This window comes from Muntiacus reevesi, chromosome 2 (assembly GCF_963930625.1).
Source record: "Muntiacus reevesi chromosome 2, mMunRee1.1, whole genome shotgun sequence".
NCBI classification, from domain to species: domain Eukaryota; kingdom Metazoa; phylum Chordata; class Mammalia; order Artiodactyla; family Cervidae; genus Muntiacus; species Muntiacus reevesi.
This window is the reverse complement of record NC_089250.1, coordinates 278,806,554-278,832,710: the sequence shown is the minus strand read 5'-3', so window position 1 is coordinate 278,832,710 and position 26,157 is coordinate 278,806,554. Positions and strand designations below refer to the sequence as shown.

At 43.5% G+C, this 26,157-nt stretch overlaps 3 protein-coding genes across 3 annotated transcripts; all 3 read right to left on the bottom strand.

Moving 5' to 3' along the window:
* Positions 1–2,474: 2,474 nt before the first annotated feature.
* LOC136157702 (olfactory receptor 6Z7-like) lies at positions 2,475–3,449 on the bottom strand. The gene has a single exon (XM_065919505.1). It carries the CDS (start codon positions 3,447–3,449, stop codon positions 2,475–2,477), a length of 975 nt encoding a protein of 324 aa, XP_065775577.1.
* A 13,095-nt stretch (positions 3,450–16,544) lies between these two features.
* LOC136161820 (olfactory receptor 6Z7-like) lies at positions 16,545–17,483 on the bottom strand. Its single transcript, XM_065926934.1, has one exon. The coding sequence runs from the start codon at positions 17,481–17,483 to the stop codon at positions 16,545–16,547; it is 939 nt and encodes a 312-aa protein (XP_065783006.1).
* A 5,253-nt stretch (positions 17,484–22,736) lies between these two features.
* Positions 22,737–23,702, bottom strand: LOC136157701 (olfactory receptor 6Z7-like). Its single transcript, XM_065919504.1, has one exon. The coding sequence runs from the start codon at positions 23,700–23,702 to the stop codon at positions 22,737–22,739; it is 966 nt and encodes a 321-aa protein (XP_065775576.1).
* Between the last annotated feature and the right edge of the window lie 2,455 nt (positions 23,703–26,157).

Below are 26,157 nucleotides of genomic sequence, written 5' to 3'. Positions count from 1 at the left end.
AACACAGCTTCAACCTACATGCCCACAGCAGTCTGGGAGGGAAGCTGCCCCCACGTCCAACCAACACTGCGTTTTCTCAGAGGATTTCCTTTTAATGTGCTGTGAGCATATTAAAAGATGTTCCACTACCAGCTTTCATTCCACCACTTTGGGTTTCATTTCTTTAGTAGAGGTGGAGGTGGAACAGTATTCCATAGTTTATTGGCCATTCCTGTTGACTTTTGGGGGATGAACTATTGGTTTATTTGTGCACAAATAGTTTAGAATGTGTGACAGTGTAGGTCAACTTTTCAGAAATTTTTTATTTAATGGTTGCACCAGGTGTTAGTTGCAGCATGTGGGATCTAGTTCCCTAACCAGAGTTTGAACCCACGCCCTCTACATTGAGAGCATTGAGTCTTATCCACTGGACCAGCAGAGAAGGCCCTGTGATAGGTCAGTTTTGCCCATATCAACCCCTTTCTTCTCCAGGATAAATTCCCAAAGTAGAATTAATGAATGCAAGGCCATCCAAACTTTCAAGGCTTTTTGTTATTTATTAGTAAACTGCTATTCTAAAACATACCGACATTAACTCTCACAAACCACACTAGAACATGGGCATTTCTCTTGAGGCACTGTCAACATGAATTTTTATTACTTAAAGTAAAAATATGCTAGGATGATGAGTAGATCATTCTACAGAAGTTCATTCTTGGAATTTCTATTTTCTCTTATAATATGCTTAGTTTTTCAATTATACAGGTAATCCTAGATAATTGAAAAATAGTCAAATGTATAAAATAGAAAATACAAGTCCCCTGAGGTCTCACACCTAAAATCACAGCTAATAACTGATATACATCTTTTCAGGTTCCTTTCTAGATATCCTCTAAGCCCCTGTGTGTTTACTCAGCTGTGTCTGACTTTTCTGCGACCCGCTTGGACTGTAGCCCGCCAGGCTCCTCAGTCCTTGGGATTTCCCAGGCAAGAAAACTGGAGTGGGTTTCCAGTTCCTTCTGCAAGGAATCTTCCTGACCCAGGGATTGAACCCACGTCTCCTGTGCCTTCTGCACTGGTAGGCAGGTTCTTTACCACTGAGCCACCTGGGAAGCCCTTTTTCTAGGCATTACTGTTTCGTTCAGTTGCTAAGTCGTATCCGACTCTTTGTGACCCCAGGGGCTGCAGCACAGCAGGATTCCCTGTCCTTCAGCATGTCCCAGGGCTTGCTCAAACCCATGTCCACCGAGTCAGTGATGCCACGCAGCCCTGTCACCCTCTGCCGTCCCCTCCTCCTCCTGCCTTCACTCTTCCCCACATCAGCGTCTTTTCCAGTGAGTCCACACTTCCCATCAGGTGGCCAAAGTACTGGAGCTTCAGCTTCAGCATCAGTCCTTCCAGTGAATGTTCAGGACTGATTTCCTTTAGGATGGACTGGTTGGATCTCCTTGCAGTCCAAGGGACTCTCAAGAGTCTTCTCCAACACCACAGTTCAGTAGCATCCATTCTTTGGCACTCAACCTTCTTTCTGGTCCAACTTTCTAGGCAAATATTAACTTAAATAACTACTACAACTAGTCTATTTACTATTATTGCTCTACAAATCTTTGACATACTTTTATACTGCTTCTTTCATGTTTAACTCAACAACATACCATCTCCCCATGACAGTATCTGGTTTAATCTCTTTAATGAATGCATGTGATTTCACACTGTATATAGAACATAATGGGCTTCCCTGGTAGCTCAGCTGGTAAAGAATCCGCCTGCAATACAGGAGACCCCAGTTCGATTCCTGAGTCAGGAGGATCCCCTGGAGAAGGGGTAGGCTACCCACTCCAGTATTCATGGCCTTTCCTGGTGGCTCAGATGGTAAAGAATCCACCTGCAATGTGGGAGACCTGGGTTCAAGCTCTAGATTGGGAAGATCCCCTGAGGCATGGCAACCACTCCAATCTTCCTGTCTGAAGAATCCCCATGGACAGAGGAGCCTGGTGGGCTACAGCCCATGGGGTTGCAAAGAGTCAGACACGACTGAGCGACTAAACACAGCACAGCACAACATATAACACAACGTTTAAATAATTTCATGTTGGTGGGCAATTATTTGCAAAATTTTTCAATAAAATAACGTTTATTCCAAATTTCACAATGTAATAATAAAAGCTTGTACTTAAGCTTAAATATTGCATAACCTTTTTTCAGCAGGCAAGGAGTAAATTTCCATTTCTTGGATTACTGGAGAGGATGCACATTTGGGGGTAGGTTATCAGCCACCTACATGTTTCCTTCAAGAATCTTCTTGTTCATGACAATTTTCATTTTGTTTTTTCTCTTGAGTCTTCATATGTTTCTCCTTTATTTAAAGAATCCTTTGTTATATTGCAAATACTTCCCTCTGGGTTTCTATTTGGCTTTGGAGGTTGCGCGCGCGCGCGCGTGTGTGTGTGTGTGTGTGTGTGTGTGTGTGTGTGTTGGCCGTGGAAGCTTTAAAATCAGGAGCGGGAGATGTCCGAGATCGCGGAGGAGCCCTTGCGGGGGTGGAGGGCTCTCCGCAGGGCCGCGTGGACCTCCCTGTTCCGCAGGCAGTAGACCACCGGGCTGCAGGCGGGCGTGACCGCCGTGTAGACGACCGACAGCACCTTGTGCAGGTCAGTGGGCTCCACGCGGCTGGGGCGGGAATACATGAAGAGGACCGCCGAGTAGAAGATGCCCACCACCAGCAGGTGGGAGGCGCAGGTGGAGAAGGCCTTGCGCCGGGCGGCTGCTGATGGCATGCGGAGCACCGTCACCCCGATGGCCGAGTAGGAGGCCAGGGCGACCAGCAGCGTCCCGCAGAAGATGCCGATGGCGGAGAGGAAGGCCACCAGCTCCGGCAGGGCCACGTGGGTGCAGGACAGGTTGAGCAGCGGGAAGACGTCACAGAAGAAGTGGTTGAGGACGTTGGGGCCGCAGTAGGACAGGCTGGCGATGCACGCCGTCTTGACCGCCGAGACCAGCAGCCCACCAAGCCACGAAGTCCCGGCCAGGCCCAGGCAGACCTGGGGCCGCATGAGCAGCGGGTAGTGCAGCGGGCGGCAGATGGCCACGTAGCGGTCACAGGCCATGGAGGCCAGGAGGCTACACTTGGTGCCGATGAGGGAGAGGAATAAAAAAAGCTGAATCAGGCAGGCTGTGAAGGGCACGTGGTAGGGTCCCGTCCACAGCCCCGCGAGCAGGCTGGGCATGGTCACAGACACGTAGCACATCTCCAGGCAGCTCAGGTTGCCCAGGAAGAAGTACATGGGCTTGTGGAGCTCGGCGTGGCTGCAGACGAGGAAGACGATGAGGGCGTTCTCCAGGAGGGTCAGCAGGTAGAGGGCCAGGAAGACGACAAACACCGCCAGCCTCATGCCTTGCCTGGCAGACAGACCCAGCAGGACGAACTCTTGCACTCCGGACACATTGACCAAGGACAGAGCCCTCTCCATCTAAGTGAGGAAGAAACAGGCTCTTGGAGAGCGTCCACCAGAAATAAGCAGGCCAGCAAGGAAGAGCATGTGCAGTTAGGGGCTTTGGGACAAGGCTGCTTTGCTACAGCCTGGCCGTTGTGAGGAGCACGGCAAGGAGCAACGGGGAGATTGCAAAACTGGAAACAGGAAGGTTAACACTGTCCTTGCTGCATCTGTAACCACAGAGAAGACACAAGTCCTGAACGAGTGTGCATTTGCATGATCTCGATCACGTCATCTGTGAGAGGGAGCTCAAAGCTATGGGACCCCACAGAACCTTTGGTCCTTACGGCTACTAAACACGGGAACAGATGAGAAAGTGCTCTATAAAGCAAGGCACAATTATTCCTTTACATCTGGGGACCTTAAGTGGTGTTTTCCGGATTGGATTTCTTTCTTTTTGTTTTGAAGAAAATGTTCCAGGACTCCAGAAGTTGTCGTGCTGTTTTCAGTAAAGGAAGATTCACAGTTCCTTAATGTGAGACACTTCTCTAAACTGGGTTAGATTTCTAGAGGAAATTTGCCACTGTTTATTAGAGAGAAGGTCCAGCAGTAATGGTTTCTTTAAACAAACAAACAAACAAAAGACCCATGAGATGGACTTCCCTGGTGGGCGAGTGGTTAAGAATCTGCCTACCAATGCAAGCGGGTTTGATCCCTGGTCTGGGAAGATTCCACATGCCCCCAGGCAGCTAAGCCCACGGGCTGCAGCGGCTGAAGCCTGCATGCCTTAGAGTGTGTGCTCTGCAACGCGAGAAGCCACCGCAATGAGAAGCCCTGCAACTAGAGGGTAGCTCACCACAGCTAGAGAAAACCCGCGTAGCACCAAAGACTCAGAGCAGCCAAAAATGAATTAAAAAAAAAAGACCAATGATAAGTTTTTTGCCTGAATACTTCTAAAGGTGACCCCTTCCAGAAAGAGAGTGTCTTTTTTTCTAAGGAAAGAAACGAAACACATATGCTGAGAATCACTTAGGCACTCTTACACTGTGTGGCGTTTTTTTTGAACACATGGAGATCAATGGACTTTCATGACCCTTCAAAAATAGGCTTTATTCTACCAGTTCATATACATAACTGAAACTCATAGGCAGCAAGTAACTTGCACAAAAGGATGGAGTTACATAAATAAGGGATCTTTGCCTCTACCATTAATATGAGGAATTCACTTAGAGTTTCAGGTGACTGAGATACACAGACAGTGCTCTTTGGACTTATTTCTGACTTATCGCTTATCCTATGTTTGAAAAAACTGTGAAAGTGTTAGTCACTCAGTCGTGTCTGACTTTGCAACTCCATGGACTGTAGCCCACCATGCCCCTCTGTCCATGGGATTCTCCAGGCAGGAATACTGGAGCGGGTGCCATTCTCTCTGCTGGGGGTTTTCCTGACCCAGGAATCAAACCCAGGTCTCCTGCATTGTAGGCAGATTCTTTACCATCTGAGCCACCAGGGAAGCCCTATTCTATGTATTCAGGAGCAAATACTTATTGAGTGTATACTATACATGAGGTGCATGAAATCAACCAGTGAGTGTGTTCAAATTCTCATTCTAGGTAGTGAGGAATAGAGGAGGCTGACAGAGGACAAATACAGAATTTCAGCGGGTCAGGGCTAAGAAGAAAGCAAAGCAGGATGGTCCACAAGGTCTGAAGGAGGTTATTTTAGGATGGGCAGTCGGAGAAAACTTCTTTGAGGTGGGTAGTGACGTTTGAGCTTGTTTTTAACTAATGGGAAAGGATGAGTGAGCATTGAGCTGGCAGAAGAGTATTTTAAGTGGAACGAGGAAAAGCAATTGCAAAAAACTTAAGTCAGGAAGGAGTTTAGTGTCTTCTAGAAAAAAAAAAAAAAAGAAAAGCCAGTATAGCTGAAGGATAGAGAAGTAAGAGAAAGGGGAGGAAATCAGAGTTCTTCCATCTATATCAGCAAAACCTACTTCTCTGTGGCTTCATCTCCTCCCCAACACTTTCTAAGCGACTCGCAGTGTTCCCATCTCTGTGCCAAACGCTCCCAATGAGGAATTTCGCTGCTGGTCCAGTGGTTAAGGCGTCTCCTTCCAATGCAGGGGGTGTGGTTTCGATCACTGGCCGGGGAGATAAGATCCCGCATGCCTCAGGGCCAAAAAAACCCAAAACCTAAAACAGAAGCAGTATTGTAACACATTCAATAAAGACTTTAAAATGGTCCCCATCAAAAAAAAAAAATCTTTAAAACACTCCCAATGAAAATTGTTTCAAAAAAAAAAAAAAGAAAAAGAAAATTGTTTCAGAGGTAATCAGAATGGTAGAATGGAATAAAACCCAGAAACACACCAAGCAGGCATACAGACTTGATTGATGACATAACTTTACTGGAGACAAGTGAGGAAAAGGATGAATTTGGCAAGAAATGGCTCTCAAATAATTGGGGTACCCATGGAAACTCACCTGGCGCTGGGTGACAGCCTAGAGGGGTGGGCTGGGAGGGAGGGAGCGGACACACGTGTGCCCGTGGTGGATTGATGCTGGTGTGCGGCAGAAGCCAGCGCAACAACTGTAAGGCAATCCACCTTCAGTTAAAATAAATACATGGTTTTAAAAAATAAAAATAAAAAGAGATTGGAACCCTACATCACACAACACACGTGAAAAATCAGTTTCAGGTGAGCTAAAAAACACACATGTGGAGTGCGAACCTCTGAGATTTTAGAAAACCATGCAGAAGCTTGCCTTTATGACATTGTGTGTGAGTTGCTCAGTCGTGTCTGACTCCGTGACCCCATGGACTGTAGCCCCGCAGGCTTCTCTGTCCATGGGATTCTCTGGGCAAGAATAGTGATGGAATGCCATTCCCTTCTCCAGGGGATCTTTCCAACCCAGGGATCGAACCCTGGTCTCCTGAAGCACAGGTAGATTCTTTACTGTTTGAGCTACAGGGAGAGCTCTTTTATGTCACTGGGGGTTTAGACTACAATAAGAAGAGAGGAAAAAACCTTACACTTTAAAATTAAAAAAAATTAGCAGCATTGAAAAATTCTGAACACCACAGATTATTAGAGGAAAATCCACAAACTGGAAAAAATATACTTGCAGTATACATAAGTGAGAAGGAAATGCCAACTCACTGCAGTGTTCTTGCCTGGAGAATCCCATGGACAGAGGAGCCTGGCGGGCTACAGTCCATGGGTCACAAAGAGTTGGACATGACTGAGTGACTGATACCTTCACCTTCATGTATAAGTGTGGAGGGATCCTTGTGTAGGATATACAGAGAAATTGGTCAGTTAATATGCAAAAAAGTTTTTTAGCAGAAAATTGGGCAAAAGTTCTGAATGCATACCTCACCAAAAAATATTCATCACTCAAAACAAAAATATACTCACCTTATTAGGAACCAAAGAAATGGAAATTAAAACCAAAACTAGGTACCAATTCATACCTGTGGAATTGGGATAACTACAAACTTCTGAAAATATTAACAATAGAAAGTTTCATACACTGCCTCTGGGAGTCTGAATTGGTTTGATAACTTCAGAAAACAATTTGTCATTATCAAGTAAATGGTAAGACATGATTATGCCCCAGAAACTCTGTTTCCAAGCGTATATATATTTCCAGAGTAATGTTCATAGAAGTACAATTTTACTAGCAAAAAAGAGAATGTAAACATTCCAAGTATTCAATAATAAAATTGAAAAGCGAATTGTGATCTCTTTCTATAAAGGAGTGCATGCGTGCTAAGTCACTTCAGTCGTGTCCAACTCTTTGCAACCCCGTGGCCTGTATCCTGCCGGGCGCCTCTGTCCATGGGATTTGCCAGGCAAGGATACTGGAGTGGGTTGCCATGCCCTCCTCGAGGGGATCTTTCTGGCCCAGGGCTCGAACCCGTATCTCTTTATGTCTCTTGCATTGGCAGGCAGGTTCTTTACCACTAGCGTCACCTGGGAAGCCCCTATAAAGGGGCATGATGCTAGATGTGGTTCTGATTCACTGCGTACAAGGGACTCCCTGCTTTGTTATTTTTATATTGTGCCTCCTGGGTTGCATATTTTCTTTTGCATCTACTCACTATTCATATGGAAGTCATGCATAAAAAGACCTTCTACATGTGTTAAAATTCATGTCACTATGCACCAAAGTACCCATTTTAGGTGTGTTAATTTTCTATTGGAGTGTAATTGCTGTACAATGTTGTTAGTTTCTGCTTACAGCAGGGGGATCAGTCATAAGTGTGCACATATCCCCTCCATCCCGAGCCTCCCTCCACCCCCACCCCGTCCCACCCATCTCCCTGGGTCATACGCGACTCCCCACCAGCTCTCTATTTACACATGGCAGTGCATATGCTTCCATGCTACTCTCTCAGTTCATCCCGCCCTCTTTGCCCCACTGTGTCCACAAGTCTCTCTATGTCTGCGTCTCCACTGCTGCCTGCAAATAGGTGCATCAGCCGTCTTTCTAGATTCCACATGTATGCCTTAATACACGATACCTGTTCTTCTCTCTTTGACTAACTGTAAGGTTCTTAATCTCTCCAAGCCTGATTTACCCATTGCTACCGCTGTTCAGTTGCTCAGCGGTGTCCGAGTCTTTTGACCCCATGGACTGCAGCCTGCCAGGCTCCTCTGCCCATGGATTTCCCAGACAAGAATACTGGAGTGGGTTGCCATTCCCTTCTCTGGGGGATCTTCCCGACCCAGGGACTGAACTCAGGTCTCCTGCATTGCAGGTGGATTCTTTACCACTGAGCCACCTGGGAAGCCCCCAACTTGCCTATTGCTTAAGATAATAATACTTGCATCAGGAATAAAAAAAGATACTGTATGATGATAGCTTTCCTTTATTACCTATCTCTGTATGAAGGAATTTAGGTGCAGCATAATATAGTGTTTTTGCCATGGCCCACAATAAGAAATACATTTCACATTGTGCTCCTCCAGTCAAAATCACAAATACAGGGAGAAAGGGAGAGAAGTTTAACAAAAAATACTTACCCTCACTTTGAGTCCTCTAAAGATTTTCTCTTGTGTTCTGTGCCGTGTGATTTTTATTGCTAGTATCAACCTAATAACTTATTTTATGAGCCTCAGTAAATATACTGTTGCTCAGGTTAACAGGAGGGTTTTGGAGTTAAATTCTGGGTGTAGCCCGGGCTCTCTCTGACTTAAGCTCTTTCTGACAAAAGCTCTTATGGTCTGAGCCTCACGTCTTTATCTTCAGTAGGGGGATAATAATCCTGACTCCTTCAGGCTGCTGTGACGATTAAGCCCAAAATAGTCTCCGAGGCATCCACCCAGCGTCTTGCACCCCAAAGGAACCTGATTAAGAGGAAAGACTTTTTTTTCTGGTGGCAGGCTACCATCCACGATCTCAAAGAGTCAGACACAACTTGGCCACTGCTGTTGCTGTTGTCAGTCACTAGATCGTGTCCTACTGTCTGTGACCCCCTGGACTGTAACCCCCAGGCTCCTTGGTCCATGGAACTTCCTAGGCAAGAATGCTGGAGTGGGTTGCCATTTCTTTCTCCAGGGGATCTTCCCAACCCCGGGATCCAACCCACGTCTCCTGCACTGACAGGCAGATTCTTTACCTCTGAGCCACCTGGGAAGCCTCTATGCCTTGGACTCCCCACCAAATATCCATTCCTAGAATGAAGAATGCATATTTGGGGGAAGTACTATCAATGTATTGTTTTTTATTATGTTTATTTTCCCCTTTTGTGTGATCAAATAAAATAAACTTAGTGCGTTCATAATTCTAGCAGAGCATTTTTTCTTGAGCAGTAAGACCATCAGTCCACATTATGCTGCAGTTGATAAGCAAGCATTGTTTTTACTAGAGAATAATTGCTTTACAGTGTCGCGGTGGTCTCTGCAGTACCTCACCTAGAATCAGTCATAATGCTGTGTGTGTGTGTATATATATATATAATATATATCTCCATCCTCTCCCTCTTAAGCCTCTCTACCTCCCAAGAAATATTTTTGACAGGACTTCCCTGGTCCAGTGACTAAGACTCCAAGCTTCCAGCAAAGGGGGCAGGAGTTTGTTCCCCGGTTGGGGAACTAACATGCATTGCAGCAAAAAACAAAACCCAAAACATAAAACAGAAGCGATATTGCATCAGATTCAATAAACACTTTAAAATGGTCCACATTAAAAAAAATCTTTAAAATAAATAAATATTTGTATAGCTTCCAGTTGCTTCTGGTAAACACTGTGGTCTGAAGAAGTCATATACAAACAAGTGTATACCCTGGACTCGATTTTTCTTTTTTTACTTTAAAAAAAATTATTTGTTTTAATTGGAAGCTAATTACTTTACAATATTGTGTGGTTTTTGTGATACATTGACATGAATCAGCCATGGGTTTACATGTGTCCCCATCCTGAATCCCCTTTCTACCTCCCTCCCCATCCCATCCCCCAGGGTCATCCCAGTGCACCAGCCCTGAGCACCCTGTCTCATGCATCAAACCTGGACTGGTGATCTGTTTCACATATGATGGTATACATGTTTCAGTGCTATTGTCTCAGATCATCCCACCCTCACCTTCTCCCACAGAGTCCAAAAGTCTGTTCTTTACATCTGTGTCTCTTTTGCCATCTCCCATATAGGGTCATCATTACCATCTTTCTAAATTCCATATATATGCATTAGTATACTGTATTGGTGTTTTTCTTTCTGACTTACTTCACTCTGTATAATAGGCTCCAGTTTCATCCACCTCATTAGAACTGATTCACTAGCTGATGTGTATATACACCACAGCTTTCTTATCCATTCATCTGCCGATGGGCATCTAGGTTGCTTCCATGTCCTGGCTATTATAAACAGTGCTGCGATGAACACTGGGGTACCCGTGTCTCTTTCAGATCTGGTTTCCTTGGCGTGTATGCCCAACAGTGGGATTGCTGGGTCATATGGCAGTTCTATTTCCAGTTTTTTAAGGAATCTCCACACTGTTCTCCATAGTGGCTGTACTAGTTTGCATTCCCAGCAACAGTGTAAGAGGGTTCCCTTTTCTCCACAACTTCCCCAGCATTTATTGTTTGTAGACTTTTTGATAGCAGCCATTCTGACCAGTGTGAGATGGTACCTCGTTGTGATTTTAATTTGCATTTCTCTGATAATGAGTGATGTTGAGTATATTTTCATGTGTTTGTTAGCCATCTGTAGGTCTTCAGAGAAATGTCTGTTTAGTTCTTTGACCCATTTTTTTGATTGGGTCACTTATTTTTCTGGAATTGAGTTGCATGAGCTGCTTGTATATTTTTTGAGATTAATTCTTTGTCAGTTGCTTTGTTTGCTATTATTTTCTCCCATTCTGAAAGCTGTCTTTTCACCTTGCTTATAGTTTCTTTCATTGTGCAAAAGATTTTATTTATTTATTTTGTGTGTGTGTGTGCAAAAGCTTTTAACTTTAATTAGGTCTCATTTGTTTAGTTTTGCTTTTATTTCCATTACTCTGGGAGGTGGGTCATAGAGGATCCTGCTGTAATTTATGTCAGAGAGTGTTTTGCCTATGTTCTCCAATAGGAGTTTTATAGTTTTTGGTCTTACATTTAGATCTTTAAACCATTTTGAGTTTTTTTGTGTGTATGAGGTTAGAAAGTGTTCTAGTTTCATTCTTTCACAAGTGGTTGACCAGTTTTCCCAGCACCACTTGTTAAAGGGGTTGTCTTTTCTCCATTGTATATTCTTGCCTCCTTTGTCAAAGATAAGGTGTCCATAGGTTCGTGGATTTATCTCTGGGCTTTCTATTCTGTTCCATTGATCTATATTTCTGTCTTTGTGCCAGTACCATACTGTCTTAATGACTGTGGCTTTGTAGTAGAGTCTGAAGTCAGGCAGGTTGATTCCTCCAGTTCCATTCTTCTTTCTCTAGATTGCTTTGGCTTTTCGAGGTTTTTTGGTATTTCCACACAAATTGTGAAATTATTTGTTCTAGTTCTCTGAAAAATACCGTTGGTAGCTTGATAGGGAGTGCATTGAATCTATAGATTGCTTTGGGTAGTATACTCATTTTCACTATATTGATTATTTCGATTCAAGAACATGGTATATTCCTCCATCTGTTTCTGTCATCTTTGATTTCTTTCACCAGTGTTTTATAGTTTTCTATATGTAGGTCTTTTGTTTCTTTAGGTAGATTTATTTCTAAGTATTTTATTCTTTTTGTCACAGTGGTGAGTGGAATTGTTTCCTTAATTTCTCTTTCTGTTTTCTCATTGTTAGTATATAGGAACTCAAGGGATTTCTGTGTGTTAATTTTATATCCTGCAACTTTACTATATTCATTGATTAGCTCCAGTAATTTTCTGGTGGTGTCTTTAGGGTTTTCTATGTAGAGGATCATGTCATCTGCAAACAGTGAGAGTTTTGCTTTTTTTTTTTTTTTTTTTTTTTTTAATTTTTTTATTTTTCAGTGGGTTTTGTTATACATTGATGTGAATCAGCCCTAGAGTTACACGAATTCCCCATCCCGGTCTCCCATCCCACCTCCCTCTCCACCCGATTCCTCTGGATCTTCCCAGCCCAACAGGCCCGAGCACTTGATACATGCTGTTCTTTCGAAACTTCCCACCCTCCCCTTCTCCCACAGAGTTCAAAAGTCTGTTCTGTACTTCTGCGTCTCTTCTTCTGCCCTGCATATAGGGCCATTGTTACCATCTTTCTAAATTCCGTATATATGTGTTAGTATACTGTAATGTTCTTTATCTTTCTGGCTCACCTCACTCTGTATAATGGGCTCCAGTTTCATCCATCTCATTAGAACTGATTCAAATGAATTCTTTTTAACGGCTGAGTAATATTCCATGGTGTATATGTACCATAGCTTCCTTATCCATTCATCTGCTGATGGGCATCTAGGTTGTTTCCATGTCCTGGCTATTATAAACAGTGCTGCGATGAACATTGGGGTGCACGTGTCTCTTTCAGATCTAGATTCCTCAGTGTGTATGCCCAGAAGTGGTATTGCTGGGTCATATGGCAGTTCTATTTCCAGTTTTTTAAGAAATCTCCACACTGTTTTCCATAGTGGCTGTACTAGTTTGCATTCCCACCAACAGTGTAAGAGGGTTCCCTTTTCTCCACACCCTCTCCAGCATTTATTGCTTGTAGACTTTTGGATAGCAGCCATCCTGACTGGCGTGTAATGGTACCTCATTGTGGTTTTGATTTGCATTTCTCTGATGATGAGTGATGTGGAGCATCTTTTCATGTGTTTGTTAGCCATCTGTATGTCATCTTTGGAGAAATGTCTGTTTAGTTCTTTGGCCCATTTTTTGATTGGGAGAGTTTTGCTTTTTCTTTTCCAATCTGGGTTCCTTTTATTTCTTTTTCTTCTCTGATTGCTGTGGCTAAAACTTCCAAAACTATGTTGAATAGAGGTGGTGAGAGTGGGAACCCTTGTCTTGTTCCTGACTTTAGCGGAAATGCTTTCAATTTTTCACCATTGAGGGTAATGTTTGCTGTGGGTTTATCATATATGGCTTTTATTATGTTGAGGTATGTTCCTTCTATGCCTGCTTTCTGGAGGGTTTTTTTAAATCATAAATGGATGTCGAATTTTGTCAAAGGCTTTCTCTGCATCTATTGAGATAATCATATGGTTTTTAACTTTAAATTTGTTAATGTGGTGTATCACATTGATCGATTTGCAAATATTGAAGAGTCTTTGCATCCCTGGGATAAAGCCCACTTGGTCATGATGTATGTTCTTTATAATATGCTGTTTGATTCTGTTTGCTAGGATTTTGTTGAGGGTATTTGAATCTATGTTCATCAATGGTATTGCCCTGTAGTTTTCTTTTTTGTGACATCTTTGTCTGGTTTTGGTATTAGGGTGATGGTGGCCTCATAGAATGAGTTTGGCAGTTTACCTTCCTCTGCAATTTTCTGGAAGAGTTTGAGTAGGATAGGTGTTAACTCTTCTCTGAATTTTGGGTAGAATTCACCTGTGAAGCCATCTGGTTCTGGGATTTTGATTGTTGGAAGATTTTTTATTACAGTTTCAATTTCCATGCTTGTGATGGGTCTGTTAAGATTTTCTATTTCTTCCTGGTTCAGTTTTGGAAGGTTATACTTTTCTAAGAATTCATCAATTTCTTCCAAGTTGTCCATTTTACTGCCATATAGTTGCTGATAATAGTCTCTTATGATCCTTTGTATTTCTGCGTTGTCTGTTGTGATTTCTCCATTTTCATTTCTAATTTTATTGATTTGAATCTTCTTTTTTCTTGTTGAGTCTACCAATGGTTTGTCTATTTTATTTATCTTCTCAAAGAACCAGCTTTTAGTTTTGTTGATTTTTGCTAAAGTTTCCTTTGTTTCTTTTTCATTTATTTCTGTCCTAATTTTTATAATTTCTTTCCTTCTACTAACCCTGGGGTTCTTCATTTCTTCTTTTTGTAGTTGCCTTAGGTGTGAAGTTAGGTTATTTATTTTATTTTTCTCTTGTTTCTTCAGGTAAGCTTGTATTGCTATGAACCTTCCCCTTAGCACTGCTTTTACTGAGTCCCATAGGTTTTGGGTTGTCGTGTTTTCATTTCCATTGTTTCTAGACATTTTTTTTATTTCTTTATTTCTTCTGTGACTTGTTGGTTATCCAGAAGCACGTTGTTTAGCCTCCATATGTTTGTATTTTTAATAGTCTTTTTCCTGTAATTGACATCTAATCTTACCGCATTGTGATCAGAAAAGTTGCTTGAAATGATTTCAATTTTTTTGAATTTACCAAGGTTTTTAAAAATTTATTCATTTTGATTGGAGGCTAATTACTTACAATATTTTAGGGGTTTTTGCCATACATTGACATTGACATGAATCCGCCATGGGTGTACATGTGTCCCCATCCTGAACCCCCCTCCCACCTCCCTCGCCATCCCATCCCCCAGGGTCATCCCAGCGCACCAGCCCTGAGCACCCTGTCTCATGCATTGAACCTGGACTGGCGATCTATTTCACATGTGGTAATATGCATGTTTCAATGTTATTCTCTCAAATCATCCCACCCTCACCTTCTCCCACAGAGTCCAAAAGTCTGTACTTTACATCTGTGTCTCTTTTGCTGTCTCCCATATAGGGTCATTGTTACCATCTTTCTAAATTCCATATATATGCGTTAATATACTCTATTGATGTTTTTCTTTCTGACTTACTTTACTCTGTATAGTAGGCTCCCATTTCATCCACCTCTTTAGAACTGATTCAAATGCATTCTTTTAATAGCTGAGTAATATTCCATTGTGTATATGTATCACAGCTTTCTTATCCATTCATCTGCCAATGGACATCTAGGTTGCTTCCATGTCTGGACTCCATTTACATGAAATTCTGGCACAGGTAAGAACTAATCAATGATTTAAAAAGAAGCCAAAGTGATTACCTCTGGCAGAACTAACAGAAAAGGGGCACAAGGGAACGTTCAGGGTGAAAAATGCCCTTTATATTAATGGAGGTGGTGATATACACATTTGTAAAAAAAATATTGACTTGAACATTTAATATTTGTGTATATCACTGTACGTAAATTTTATATACAGAAAACTAAAAACAAATATTAAGCACTAATTAATAGAGTTGCTTTTCAAAGAGGTATGGGTTAGAAGTCAGTTAATTCCTCTGCTCTGAACTGCAAAATAATATCCTTGTTCTTAGGAAATAAACACTAAAGCGTATATGAGTAAAAGGGTACAATATCTCTAAACCATGTTCACATCATTTTGAAAGAAATAAATGGGTGTGATGGGGAGAAAAAGGGGGCAAACAAATGGAGGAACATACAATTTGTGACAATACCACAGCAAATACATTAGAGTGCTAAAAACATGCTTGCAACTTTTCTGTAAGTCTGAAATTATGTAAAAATAATGGTCAACAAACAAAAAAATGAAACTAACGAAACCCGTAGTTGTTTGTCATGGTTTTTATTTAGCATATATATCTCAACCATATTTGCACATCAAACATAAACATCTATCTCTTGGGACTCCCTGATAGTTCAGAGGTTAAGACTCTGTCTTCCAATGCAGTGGCCACAGGTTGGTTCCCTGGTGAGGGGTCTAAGGTCCCACCTACTGCAGAGTGCGGTCAAAAAACATTTTTTAAGAGAATATTAAAATCTGTTTCTGTTAATTTTATAGCCCAGTGTTCACCTCAGATGAATGTAGTATAATGTATTTTATCCATTCACTTTTGATGGACACTTAGGTTGTTTCTCTTTTTTCTTTACAAGGATGCAAAGAATATCATTGTATGTATTATCTATTTCTATCTGTCGGAACATACAGAAAGGTTGGGGGAATACTTGTCTGTTTTCTAGGAATAAACTGATGGGGTTGTTATACCTGCATTTCCCCCTTTACTAGTCAATTTGAGCCTCTAGTAATGTGAGTTGCCAGTCAATTACAGCTCATCTTTAACGACCTGCTTTCTTGTGGACATTGCTCCTTTTTCACAAGCGTAATTCAGAGTTTGCTGTTGATTGCTATAATAATCAATCAATAGCAATCAGTATATATTGATTGCTCATGTCTACCCAGTGGGAAATATATTTCTCCAGCACTTTACTTGCCTTTGATATTATGGCATTTGGAATCGTAAAACATTTAAATTAAAACACGTTGTTGTTGTTCAGTCCCTAAATTTGTTTGACTTTTTGAGACCCCATGGACTATAACCCCCCAGGTTCCTCTACCCTCCACTATCTTCCAGAGTTTGCTCAAATTCATGTCCATTGAGTGGTTGATGCTAGGTAAACATCTCATCCTCTGGAGCCCCCTTCTCCTTTTGCCCTCAATCTTTCCCAGCATCAGGGTCTTTTCCAGTGAGTCAGCTCTTCAAATCAGGTGACCAAAGGATTGGAGCTTCAGATTCAGCAGCAGTCCTTCCAATAAATATTCAGGGTTGATTTCCTTTAGGATGGACTGGTTTGATCTTCTTGCAGTCCAAGGGACTTTCAGATGATACCACTCTAAGGGCAGAAAGTGAGGAGGAACCAAAGAGCCTCTTGATGAGAGTGATAGAGGAAAGTGAAAAAGCTGCCTACGTTCAGGACATGAGGAGAAGTCTAATGTCCCAAAACCAGGATCAAGTCGAGTGGAGAGTTCTGAGCAGGGCCGCATGGACCTCCCTGTTCCGCAGGCAGTAGATGACCGGATTGCACATGGGCGTGGCTACCGTGTAGGTGACCGACAGCACCTTGTTGAGGTCCATGGATCTGATGCGGCTGGGGCGGCAGTAGATGAAGAGGGCCGCCGAGTAGAAGATGCCCACCACCAGCAGGTGGGAGGCGCAGGTGGAGAAGGCCTTGCGCCGGGCGGCTGCTGATGGCATGCGGAGCACCGTCACCCCGATGGCCGAGTAGGAGGCCAGGGCGACCAGCAGCGTCCCACAGAAGATGACAATGGCAGAGAGAAAGTCCACCAGCTCGGTCAGGGCCACGTGGGTGCAGGACAGGTTGAGCAGCGGGGAGACATCACAGAAAAATTGATTGAGGACGTTGGGGCCGCAGTAGGACAGGCTGGCGATGCACGCTGTCTTGACCACCGAGACCAGCAGCCCACCAAGCCACGAAGTCCCGGCCAAGCCCAGGCAGACCTGGGGCCGCATGAGCAGCGGGTAGTGCAGGGGGCGGCAGATGGCCACGTAGCGGTCACAGGCCATGGAGGCCAGGAGGGCGCACTCTGTGCAGATGAGGGAGACGAAGAAGAAGAGCTGGGTCATGCAGGCTGTGAAGGGCACGTGGTAGGGTCCCGTGCACAGCCCCGCGAGCAGGCTGGGCATGGTCACGGACACGTAGCACATCTCCAGGCAGCTCAGGTTGCCCAGGAAGAAGTACATGGGCTTGTGGAGCTCGGCGTGGCTGCAGACGAGGAAGACGATGAGGGCGTTCTCCAGGAGGGTCAGCAGGTAGAGGGCCAGGAAGATGAGAAACAGGACTTCCCTTGTTTCTGGGCTCGTGGACAAGCCCAGCAAGATGAATTCCTGGACCCTCGTCACGTTGCCCAACTCCAGGGACCGCTCCATCTGCAGAGAGACAAAGTTTGCAGACATTCTGTTTTCTGCAGAGGCACAGTAGTGGGGGGAAGATATATATATATTAGGAAGACGTTCACAACGTGTGGGTGCCCTAGTGAAGTGGCCGCCCAGCTTCTCTTGGAAATTGACTGTTACAGAGAAATACACTTTAGATCCGTGAAAGCAGACAGCTTGGGTATTCTGCTTATTCTCTGTAGTGACTCTAGGTCTTAACACAAACTACGCCAACTGAAAATTGGAAAAATAACACTTACCTCCAGTTGCTTGCATGCTAAGTCACTTCAGTCTTAACTGATTCTTTGCTACCCTATGGACTATTGCCTGCCAGGCTTCTCTGTCCTTGGGATTCTCTGGGCAAGAATAAATACTGGAGTGGGTTGCCATTTCCTCCTCCAGGGGATGTTCCCAACCCAAGGATTGAAGCTGAATCTCCTGCAGATCTTGCATTGCAGGCAGATTCTTTACCACTGAGCCACCAGCCAAGCCAGTTAGGTTGTTATAATAAATTAAGTGAAGCAATTGAGAGCAAATTGCTGTATCAAATAAATTAGATTTTTTTTGTCATTTCTGTCCTGAAAGACAATTCTCTCCAAATTAATTTTTCCATTCTCTTTACACACTGAACAGGAATTTGTTGTTGTTATTTAGTCACTAAGTCATGTCCAGCTCTTCTGGGACCCCATAGACTGCAGCCTGCCAGGCTCCTCTGTCCATGGGATTCTCCAGGCAAGAAAATTGGAGTGGGCTGCCATTTCCTTCTCCAGGGGAGCTTCCTGACCCAGGAACTGAACTCATATCTCCTGCATTGGCAGGCAGATTCTTTACCACTGAGCCACCAGGGAAGCCCACACAAAAATTTATGAGTATTCTAAATAAAAATCCAAGACAGTCAGTTCCCTCTTTCTGTAAAAATATTCCTCTACCTTTAATGTGATTTTATTTTCTAGATTATATGACTCTCAATTACAGTGTTCAAGAAGGACAAAGGGACAGCTTTGTCGCTGAATCACAGAGGGATTCCCACAGAAATGAATTGGCTTTCCAGCAGAAGGTTGAAAATGTAAGTTCTGTATTCAATCAGTGTGATCATACACAGGCATGCACATCATTTCCCCACCATTACACTTAAGGCACTTGAGGCTCACAGAGGAAACTATTGATATAAACCGGGGCACACAATCTAATCATGGAAACATCTATAATTCCATTGAGCCCTTACTATGAGCCAGTAAACTGCCAGAAACTGTAGTTGTATTCTTGGTTCTGAAAGGTGGCTGCTGCGAGCTGTGTGTTATGCCAGGATTCGTGACCTCTGGAGGAGAGGATTACAATCTGGGGTCAGAGACGAGGCTTGACTACTTGGAGATTTTTGTGTGGCAAAGTTTTATTGAAGTATAACAAAGATCGGAAATAGACATCAGAAGGGGACAGAAAGAGTGCCCACTTTTTGCTCATTTTTAACAAGGCATTTTTATGTCTGTTAGCAAGCTTCTAATCAGGTAAAAGAAACACTTCAAGGCTGAGGGAGTCTCCCCAGGCCCCTCTCCCAAAATATGCATTTTTGAGATGGAATGGCACAAGCTGTGTCATCCCTGGCCATAAAACAATTGGCATGAGTACTGGTTTGTTGAGCCATTATCAGCCCAAGGTTTGAGAAAAGAAAAAACAAATGGTAGTCTTAGCCAAAACCAGTTTCATCAGCAGAAAAGGGGAAAAAAAGTCTGCCATTTGCAGTTTATTTCCTCCTGCTGCTTGGGGACCTCTGGCCTTCCTATTGGTTATCCTCTCAGTTCTATGCAAAAATGCATGTGTGGGGCCCAGACAGGTCAATTCGCTGCCCCACGACCTCACAGCCGGGAAGTGACAACCCCAGGATCAGTCACAGGTGAGACAGACTTTGGTGCTGAATCATTTATGTCAAACTGTCAGCCAGTCATTTAATCTTTTATTCCCCAATGGTTCATGGGTAAGCAATCCGCCTGCCAGTGCGGAAGACGCAAGAGATGCTGGTTCTATCACTGGGTCGGGAAGATCCCCTGGAAAAGGAAATGGCAACCCTCTCCAGTATTTTTGCCTGGAGAATCCCATGGACAGCAGAGCCTGGCGGGCTACAGTCCAACGGACTGCAAAGAGTCAGACGCCACACACACATTGCAAAACAGACCATCAGTTATGCAGTGAAAATCATTGTGGCAAAAATGCTTGGGGGGCAAAGATGTCCACAGTCAAGACGCTTCAGGCAAAATACTGGACACACTTTAGACTGGTCTTAGAGAACACGAAGAACAGAAAGAGATGAGGATGGATAGTTGGCCAAGGACTGGTCCACGTGAAGCCTTGGCAGTGTAAGAGTTTTGCAGTCATTTGCCACAATGAACAATGCAGCAAAGATCAGAGTGTTTCTGAAGTCTATTCTTCAACATGGCATTCCAGGCACCGTGCTAGGAGTTTTTCATGTTATTTTATTCATTTGCCTCAAGGAACCTGTAAGAACTGCTCTCATTATCTTATTTTTCAAGGGGGATCACTGAGCTTCAGGAAGTAAAAGTGGCTTGCCTAAAGTCTTATGTCCAACAAGGGAAAAGGAAAAAGCTATAGTATTTGTAAACAATGCACTCTATCCACCCATCCTGGTTATTGTAAACATTTAATGCTAATACTCCAGTCAGCACACAGGTTATAATGGCAGATGTAGTAGCCAGCATGATTACTATATATTAAGCTCTTTCTGTGTGCCAAGCAGTGGGCCCAGTGCTTCTCAGACCCTAAGTGACAAAAATTGTAATTTATTTGGTATTGCGATGTGCCATCAATTGCTTCACTTAATTTGTTCTAACAACCTACGACTGAAATAGCATCACCGACTCAATGGACATGAGTTTGAGCAAACTCCAGGAGATAATGAAGGGAAGCCTGGTGTGCTGCAGCCCGTGGGATCACAAAGAGTCGGACACGACTGAGCGACTGAACAACAATGACAACGACACTGACAACTCTCAGACAGTGACTGAAAGCTACTTCATCCATTAGCTTCCTTTTCCTTATCTGTAACGTATAGGTAATTTTTCTTCCCTTAGAATTTATCAAGTTCATATAATAGTAGCTACTGTATACCTGATCTCTTGGGGTGGTAAAACATGGTGGTTGAAAACCACTTCGGAGCCAGATAGACGTGACTTTCAGGATATTGCTCCCTTAGTAGCTGGATTTTCTTCACGAATACACTTGACCTACTTGCCCAGAGAAGTCATGTCTGGTAGAACATGTCCATGCTCTCTATAGAGACAGGTACAAACTTTTAGAGTTGGTACGAGGTATGCCTTGGGTGTTCTATAAAGATCACGTCTTTCCATTGTTACTTGTCTGCACCCATAAGGACTTTGTTCCCTCACCTGATGGCTTAAAGACAGAAGGTACAGATCCCTTCTTGCTGATGCTGTAGCTGGAGGAGGCTCTGGTGTTCAGGCAGGTCGGCCTCCTGCCCAGAGGAGGAGATGCCAACGAACAGAGGAATGACCTTCCAGTCCATCTTGGAAGGATCTGCTCCTGGTCTTGAGTGAGGCACCCACCTCAACCAACCGCCCCACCCTTGTTTCTCTCCGTTGTTCTGGATGCTCTGACTTGCTAAGGGGACTGCCCTCATAGTGAGAAGGAGGCAGGCTTAAGCTGGCGCTCTGGACCTCAGAGACTTCCCCCATCTCTGTGGATTTGGGAAGAGGAATCTTTTTTTTTTTTTTTTTTATAACTTTTCAGAGGCTTAGGGGAGGAGAGGACTTCCCAGGTGGCACTGGTGGTAAAGAAGCCGCCTGCCAGTGCAGGAGATGTAAGAGACTCGGCTTAGATCCCTGGATCAGGAAGATCCCCTAGAGGAGGAAATGGCAACCCACTCCAGTATTCTTGCCTGGAGAATCCAATGGACAGAGGAGCCTGGGGGGCTACAGTCCATGGGATCACAAACATCGCAGACATGACTGAAGCGACTTAGCACACACACACACAAGAGGAAAGTCAGCCTCAGACCCACCCTTAGTTGAGGCCATCGTGCATTCACGGATCCCTTCTCAAATGCCTAGCTCTGTGCCTGGAGCCTGGAGTATAAAGATGGGTGAGAGGGGTTTCCCTGTTGGTCCAGTGGGTAAGACCTGGACATCCAGTGCAGGGAGCAAGGGTTCCATTCCTCGTCTGGGAACGAAGGTCCCTCATGCCATGGGGTGCAGCCAAAAATTAAAAAAAAAAAAAACAAAGATGAACGAGAAACTGCTCCTGCCTTCATTGAATCAATCCTAGGGTGCATGTTCTCATGGAAACACATGTTCACAACTTGCTCTGAGAAGCACCAGGGCATCTGAAGAGCAGAGAAAATGGTCTTCTGGCTCAATGTACACTTGTAAACTTAAAAGTTAATTTAGAAAAATACAAAACTATTTCATACTACATTTTATTTTATTTTTAATTTAGCATATATATATGAACCAAATATCCATGTCAAAACATACAAACTGATTTCTTTTTAACAGCCTAATGCTTATCTTACAATGAATGTACTATTTTTAATTTATGCACTGGATGGACATGTAGGCTGTTTCCTATTATTTTTCTTTACAAGCAAAGATCCAATGAATGTCCTTGTACATATTTATTTCTACTTGTGGGGACATATAGACACATTTAGGAAATAAATATTTGTCAATATTCCCTTAATAAAACTGGTGAGATGGTTAGATTTACTTTTCTGGCTTACTCATAAAGTAAAACATCTTGTCATCAGGGTCACCAGCCACTTATCAGTCATCTTTGATGATCTACTTTCTCATAGACAATGTTCACGTTTCCCTTGGGTGGCTATGATCTTGTCATGGATTGCTTCAAATTCGTACATATATTAAGGCTTCTTGGATAGCCTTAATATATATTAATAGTATAGAACCCACCTGTAATGCAGGAGACCTGGATTTGATCCCTGGGTCAGGAAGATCCCCTGGAGAAAGAACTGGCAACCCACTCCAGTATTCTTGCCTGGAGAATTCCATGGACAGAGGAGCCTGGCCAGTTATAATCCATGGGGTCACAAAGTGTTGGACATGACTGAGTGACTTACACTTTCACTTTCTTTGTGAGCAATAATGAGAAGTGAGAAATGTATTCCTTCAGTATGTAACTTGCTTTTCCAATATCCCTTAAGGTGTTTCAAGCCATGAGAAAATGTAAATTAGGAGATGGGGGTTAATGTCCCAACCAGGATCAAGTCGAGTGGAGAGTTCTGAGCAGGGCTGCATGGACCTCCCTGTTCCGCAGGCAGTAGATGACCGGATTGCACATGGGCGTGGCTACCGTGTAGATGACCGACAGCACCTTGTTGAGGTCCATGGATCTGATGCGGCTGGGGCGGCAGTAGATGAAGAGGGCCGCCGAGTAGAAGATGCCCACCACCAGCAGGTGGGAGGCGCAGGTGGAGAAGGCCTTGCGCCGGGCAGCTGCTGATGGCATGCGGAGCACGGCCCTGCCAATGGCCACATAGGAGGCTATGGCCACCAGGAGGGAGCCCCAGAGGATGACGATGGCTGAGAGGAAGTCCACCAGCTCGGTCAGGGCCACGTGGGTGCAGGACAGGTTGAGCAGCGGGGAGACGTCACAGAAAAATTGATTGAGAACATTGGGACCGCAGTAGGATAGGCTGGCAATGCATGTTGTCTTGACCGCCGAGACCAGCAGCCCACCAAGCCACGAAGTCCTGGCCAAGCCCCGGCAGACCTGGGGCCGCATGAGCAGCGGGTAGTGCGGCGGGCGGCAGATGGCCACATAGCGATCATAGGCCATGGAGGCCAGGAGGGTGCACTCTGTGCAGATGAGGACGATGAAGAAGAAGAGCTGGGTCATGCAGGCTGTGAAGGGCACGTGGTAGGGTCCCGTCCACAGCCCCGCGAGCAGGCTGGGCATGGTCACGGACACGTAGCACATCTCCAGGCAGCTCAGGTTGCCCAGGAAGAAGTACATGGGCTTGTGGAGCTCGGCGTGGCTGCAGACGAGGAAGACGATGAGGGCGTTCTCCAGGAGGGTCAGCAGGTAGAGGATCAGGAAGACGAGAAACAGGACTTCCCTTGTTTCTGGGCTCGTGGACAAGCCCAGCAAGATGAATTCCTGGACCCTTGTCATGTTGCCCAACTCTAGGGATCTCTCTGTCTGTGGAGAGACAAGGTTTATCGACATCCTGATTCCTGCAAAGACACATAGTATACAATATTGGGAAAAAGTTCACAGTGTATTGGGAACTCAGATACTGGCAAACCCAAATTCTCTTGGAAATGGGCTGTTATGAAGAGAAATGCTGTAGACTTGTGAACCAGAAAGCAGGCATAGAGGGAACATACCTCAACATAATAAAAGCCATATATGATAAACCCATAGCAAATATTGTCCTCAATGGTGAAAAATTGAAAGCATTTCCCCTAAAGTCAAGAACAAGACAAGGTTGCCCACTCTCACCACCTCTATTCAACATAGTTTTGGAAGTTTTAGCCACAGCAATCAGAGAAGAAAAAGAAATAAAAGGAACCCAGATTGGAAAAGAAGAAGTAAAACCCTCACTGTTTGCAGATGACATGATCCTCTACATAGAAAACCCTAAAGACACCACCAGAAAATTACTGGAGCTAATCAACGAATATAGTAAAGTTGCAGGATATAAAATTAACACACAGAAATCCCTTGAGTTCCTATATACTAACAATGAGAAAACAGAAAGAGAAATTAAGGAAACAATTCCATTCACCATTGTGACGAAAAGAATAAAATACTTAGAAATAAATCTACCTAAAGAAACAAAAGACCTATATATAGAAAACTATAAAATACTGGTGAAAGAAATCAAAGATGACACAAACAGATGGAAAAATATACCATGTTCATGGATTGAAATAATCAATATAGTGAAAATAAGTATACTATGCAAAGCAATCTAGAGATTCAATGCAATCCTTATCAAGCTACCAACAGTATTTTTCACAGAACTAGAACAAATAATTTCACAATTTGTGTGGAGCTACAAAAAACCTTGAATAGCCAAAGCAATCTTGAGAAGGAAGAATGGAACTGGAGGAATCAACCTGCCTGACTTCAGACTCTACTACAAAGCCACAGTCATCGAGACAGTATGGTACTGGCACAAAGACAGAAATCAATGGAACAGAATAGAAAGTCCAGAGATAAATCCACGAACCTATGGACACCTTATCTTTGACAAAGGAGGCAAGGATATACAATGGAAAAAAGACAACCTCTTCAACAAGTGGTGCTGGGAAAACTGGTCAACCACTTGTAAAAGAATGAAACTAGAACACTTTCTAACCTCATACACAAAAATAAACTCAAAATGGATTAAAGATCTAAACATAAGACCAGAAACTATAAAACTCCTAGAGGAGAACATAGGCAAAACACTCTCTGACTTAAATCACAGCAGGATCCTCTATGACCCACATCCCAAAGTAATGAAAATAAAAGCAAAAATAAACAAATGGGACCTAATTAAACTTAAAAGCTTTTGCACAATGAATGAAGCTATAAGCAAGGTGAAAAGACAGTCTTCAGAATGGGAGAAAATAATAGCAAATGAAGCAACTGACGAACTAATCTCAAAAATATACAAGCAGCTCATGCAGCTCAATTCCAGAAAAATAAATGACCCAATAAAAATTGGACCAAAGAACAGACATTTCTCCAAAGAAGACATACAGATTGCTAACAAATACATGAAAAGATGTTCAACATCACTCATTAACAGAGAAATGCAAATCAAAACCACAATGAGGTACCAGCTCCTACTGGTCAGAATGGATGCTATCAAAGAGGCTACAAACAATAAATGCTGGAGAGGGTGCAGAGAAAAGGGAACCCTCTTACACTGTTGGTGGGAATGCAAACTAGTACAGCCACTGTGGAGAACAGTGTGGAGATTCCTTAAAAAACTGGAAATAGAACTGCCATATGACCCAGCAATCCCACTTCTGGGCATACACACCAAGGAAACCAGATCTGAAAGAGACACATGCACCCCAATGTTCATCGCAGCACTGTTTATAATAGCCAGGACATGGAAGCAACCTAGATGCCCATCAGCAGATGAATGGATAAGGAAGCTGTGGTGCATATACACAATTGAATATTACTCAGCCATTAAAAAGAACACACTTGAATCAGTTCTAATGAAGTGGATGAAACTGGAGCCTATTATACAGAGTGAAGTAAATCAGAAAGAAAAACACCAATGCAATATATTAACGCTTATATATGGAATTTAGAAAGATGGTAATGATGACCCTATATGGGAGATGGCAAAAGAGACACAGATGTAAAGAACAGACTTTTGGACTCTGTGGGTGGAGGTCAGGGTGGGATAATTTGAGAGAATAGCATTGAAACATGTATATTACCATATTTGAAATAGATCATCAAGTTCAATGCATGAAATAGGACACTCAAAGCCTGTGCACCGGGACAGCCATGGGGATGGGGTGGGGAGGGAGGTGGGAGGGGGGTCCAGGATGGGGACACACGTACACCCGTGGCTGACTCATGTCAATGTATGGCAAAAACCACTACAGTGTTGTAAAGTAATTAGCCTCCAATTAAAATAAAGAAATCAATTTTAAAAATAAAGTAAAAT

What these genes read in the sequence shown, in the direction of transcription:
- LOC136157702 (XM_065919505.1), bottom strand. Translation starts at nt 3,449, where the DNA reads ATGGAGAGGGCTCTGTCCTTGGTCAATGTGTCCGGAGTGCAAGAGTTC.
- LOC136161820 (XM_065926934.1), bottom strand. Translation starts at nt 17,483, where the DNA reads ATGGAGCGGTCCCTGGAGTTGGGCAACGTGACGAGGGTCCAGGAATTC.
- LOC136157701 (XM_065919504.1), bottom strand. Translation starts at nt 23,702, where the DNA reads ATGTCGATAAACCTTGTCTCTCCACAGACAGAGAGATCCCTAGAGTTG.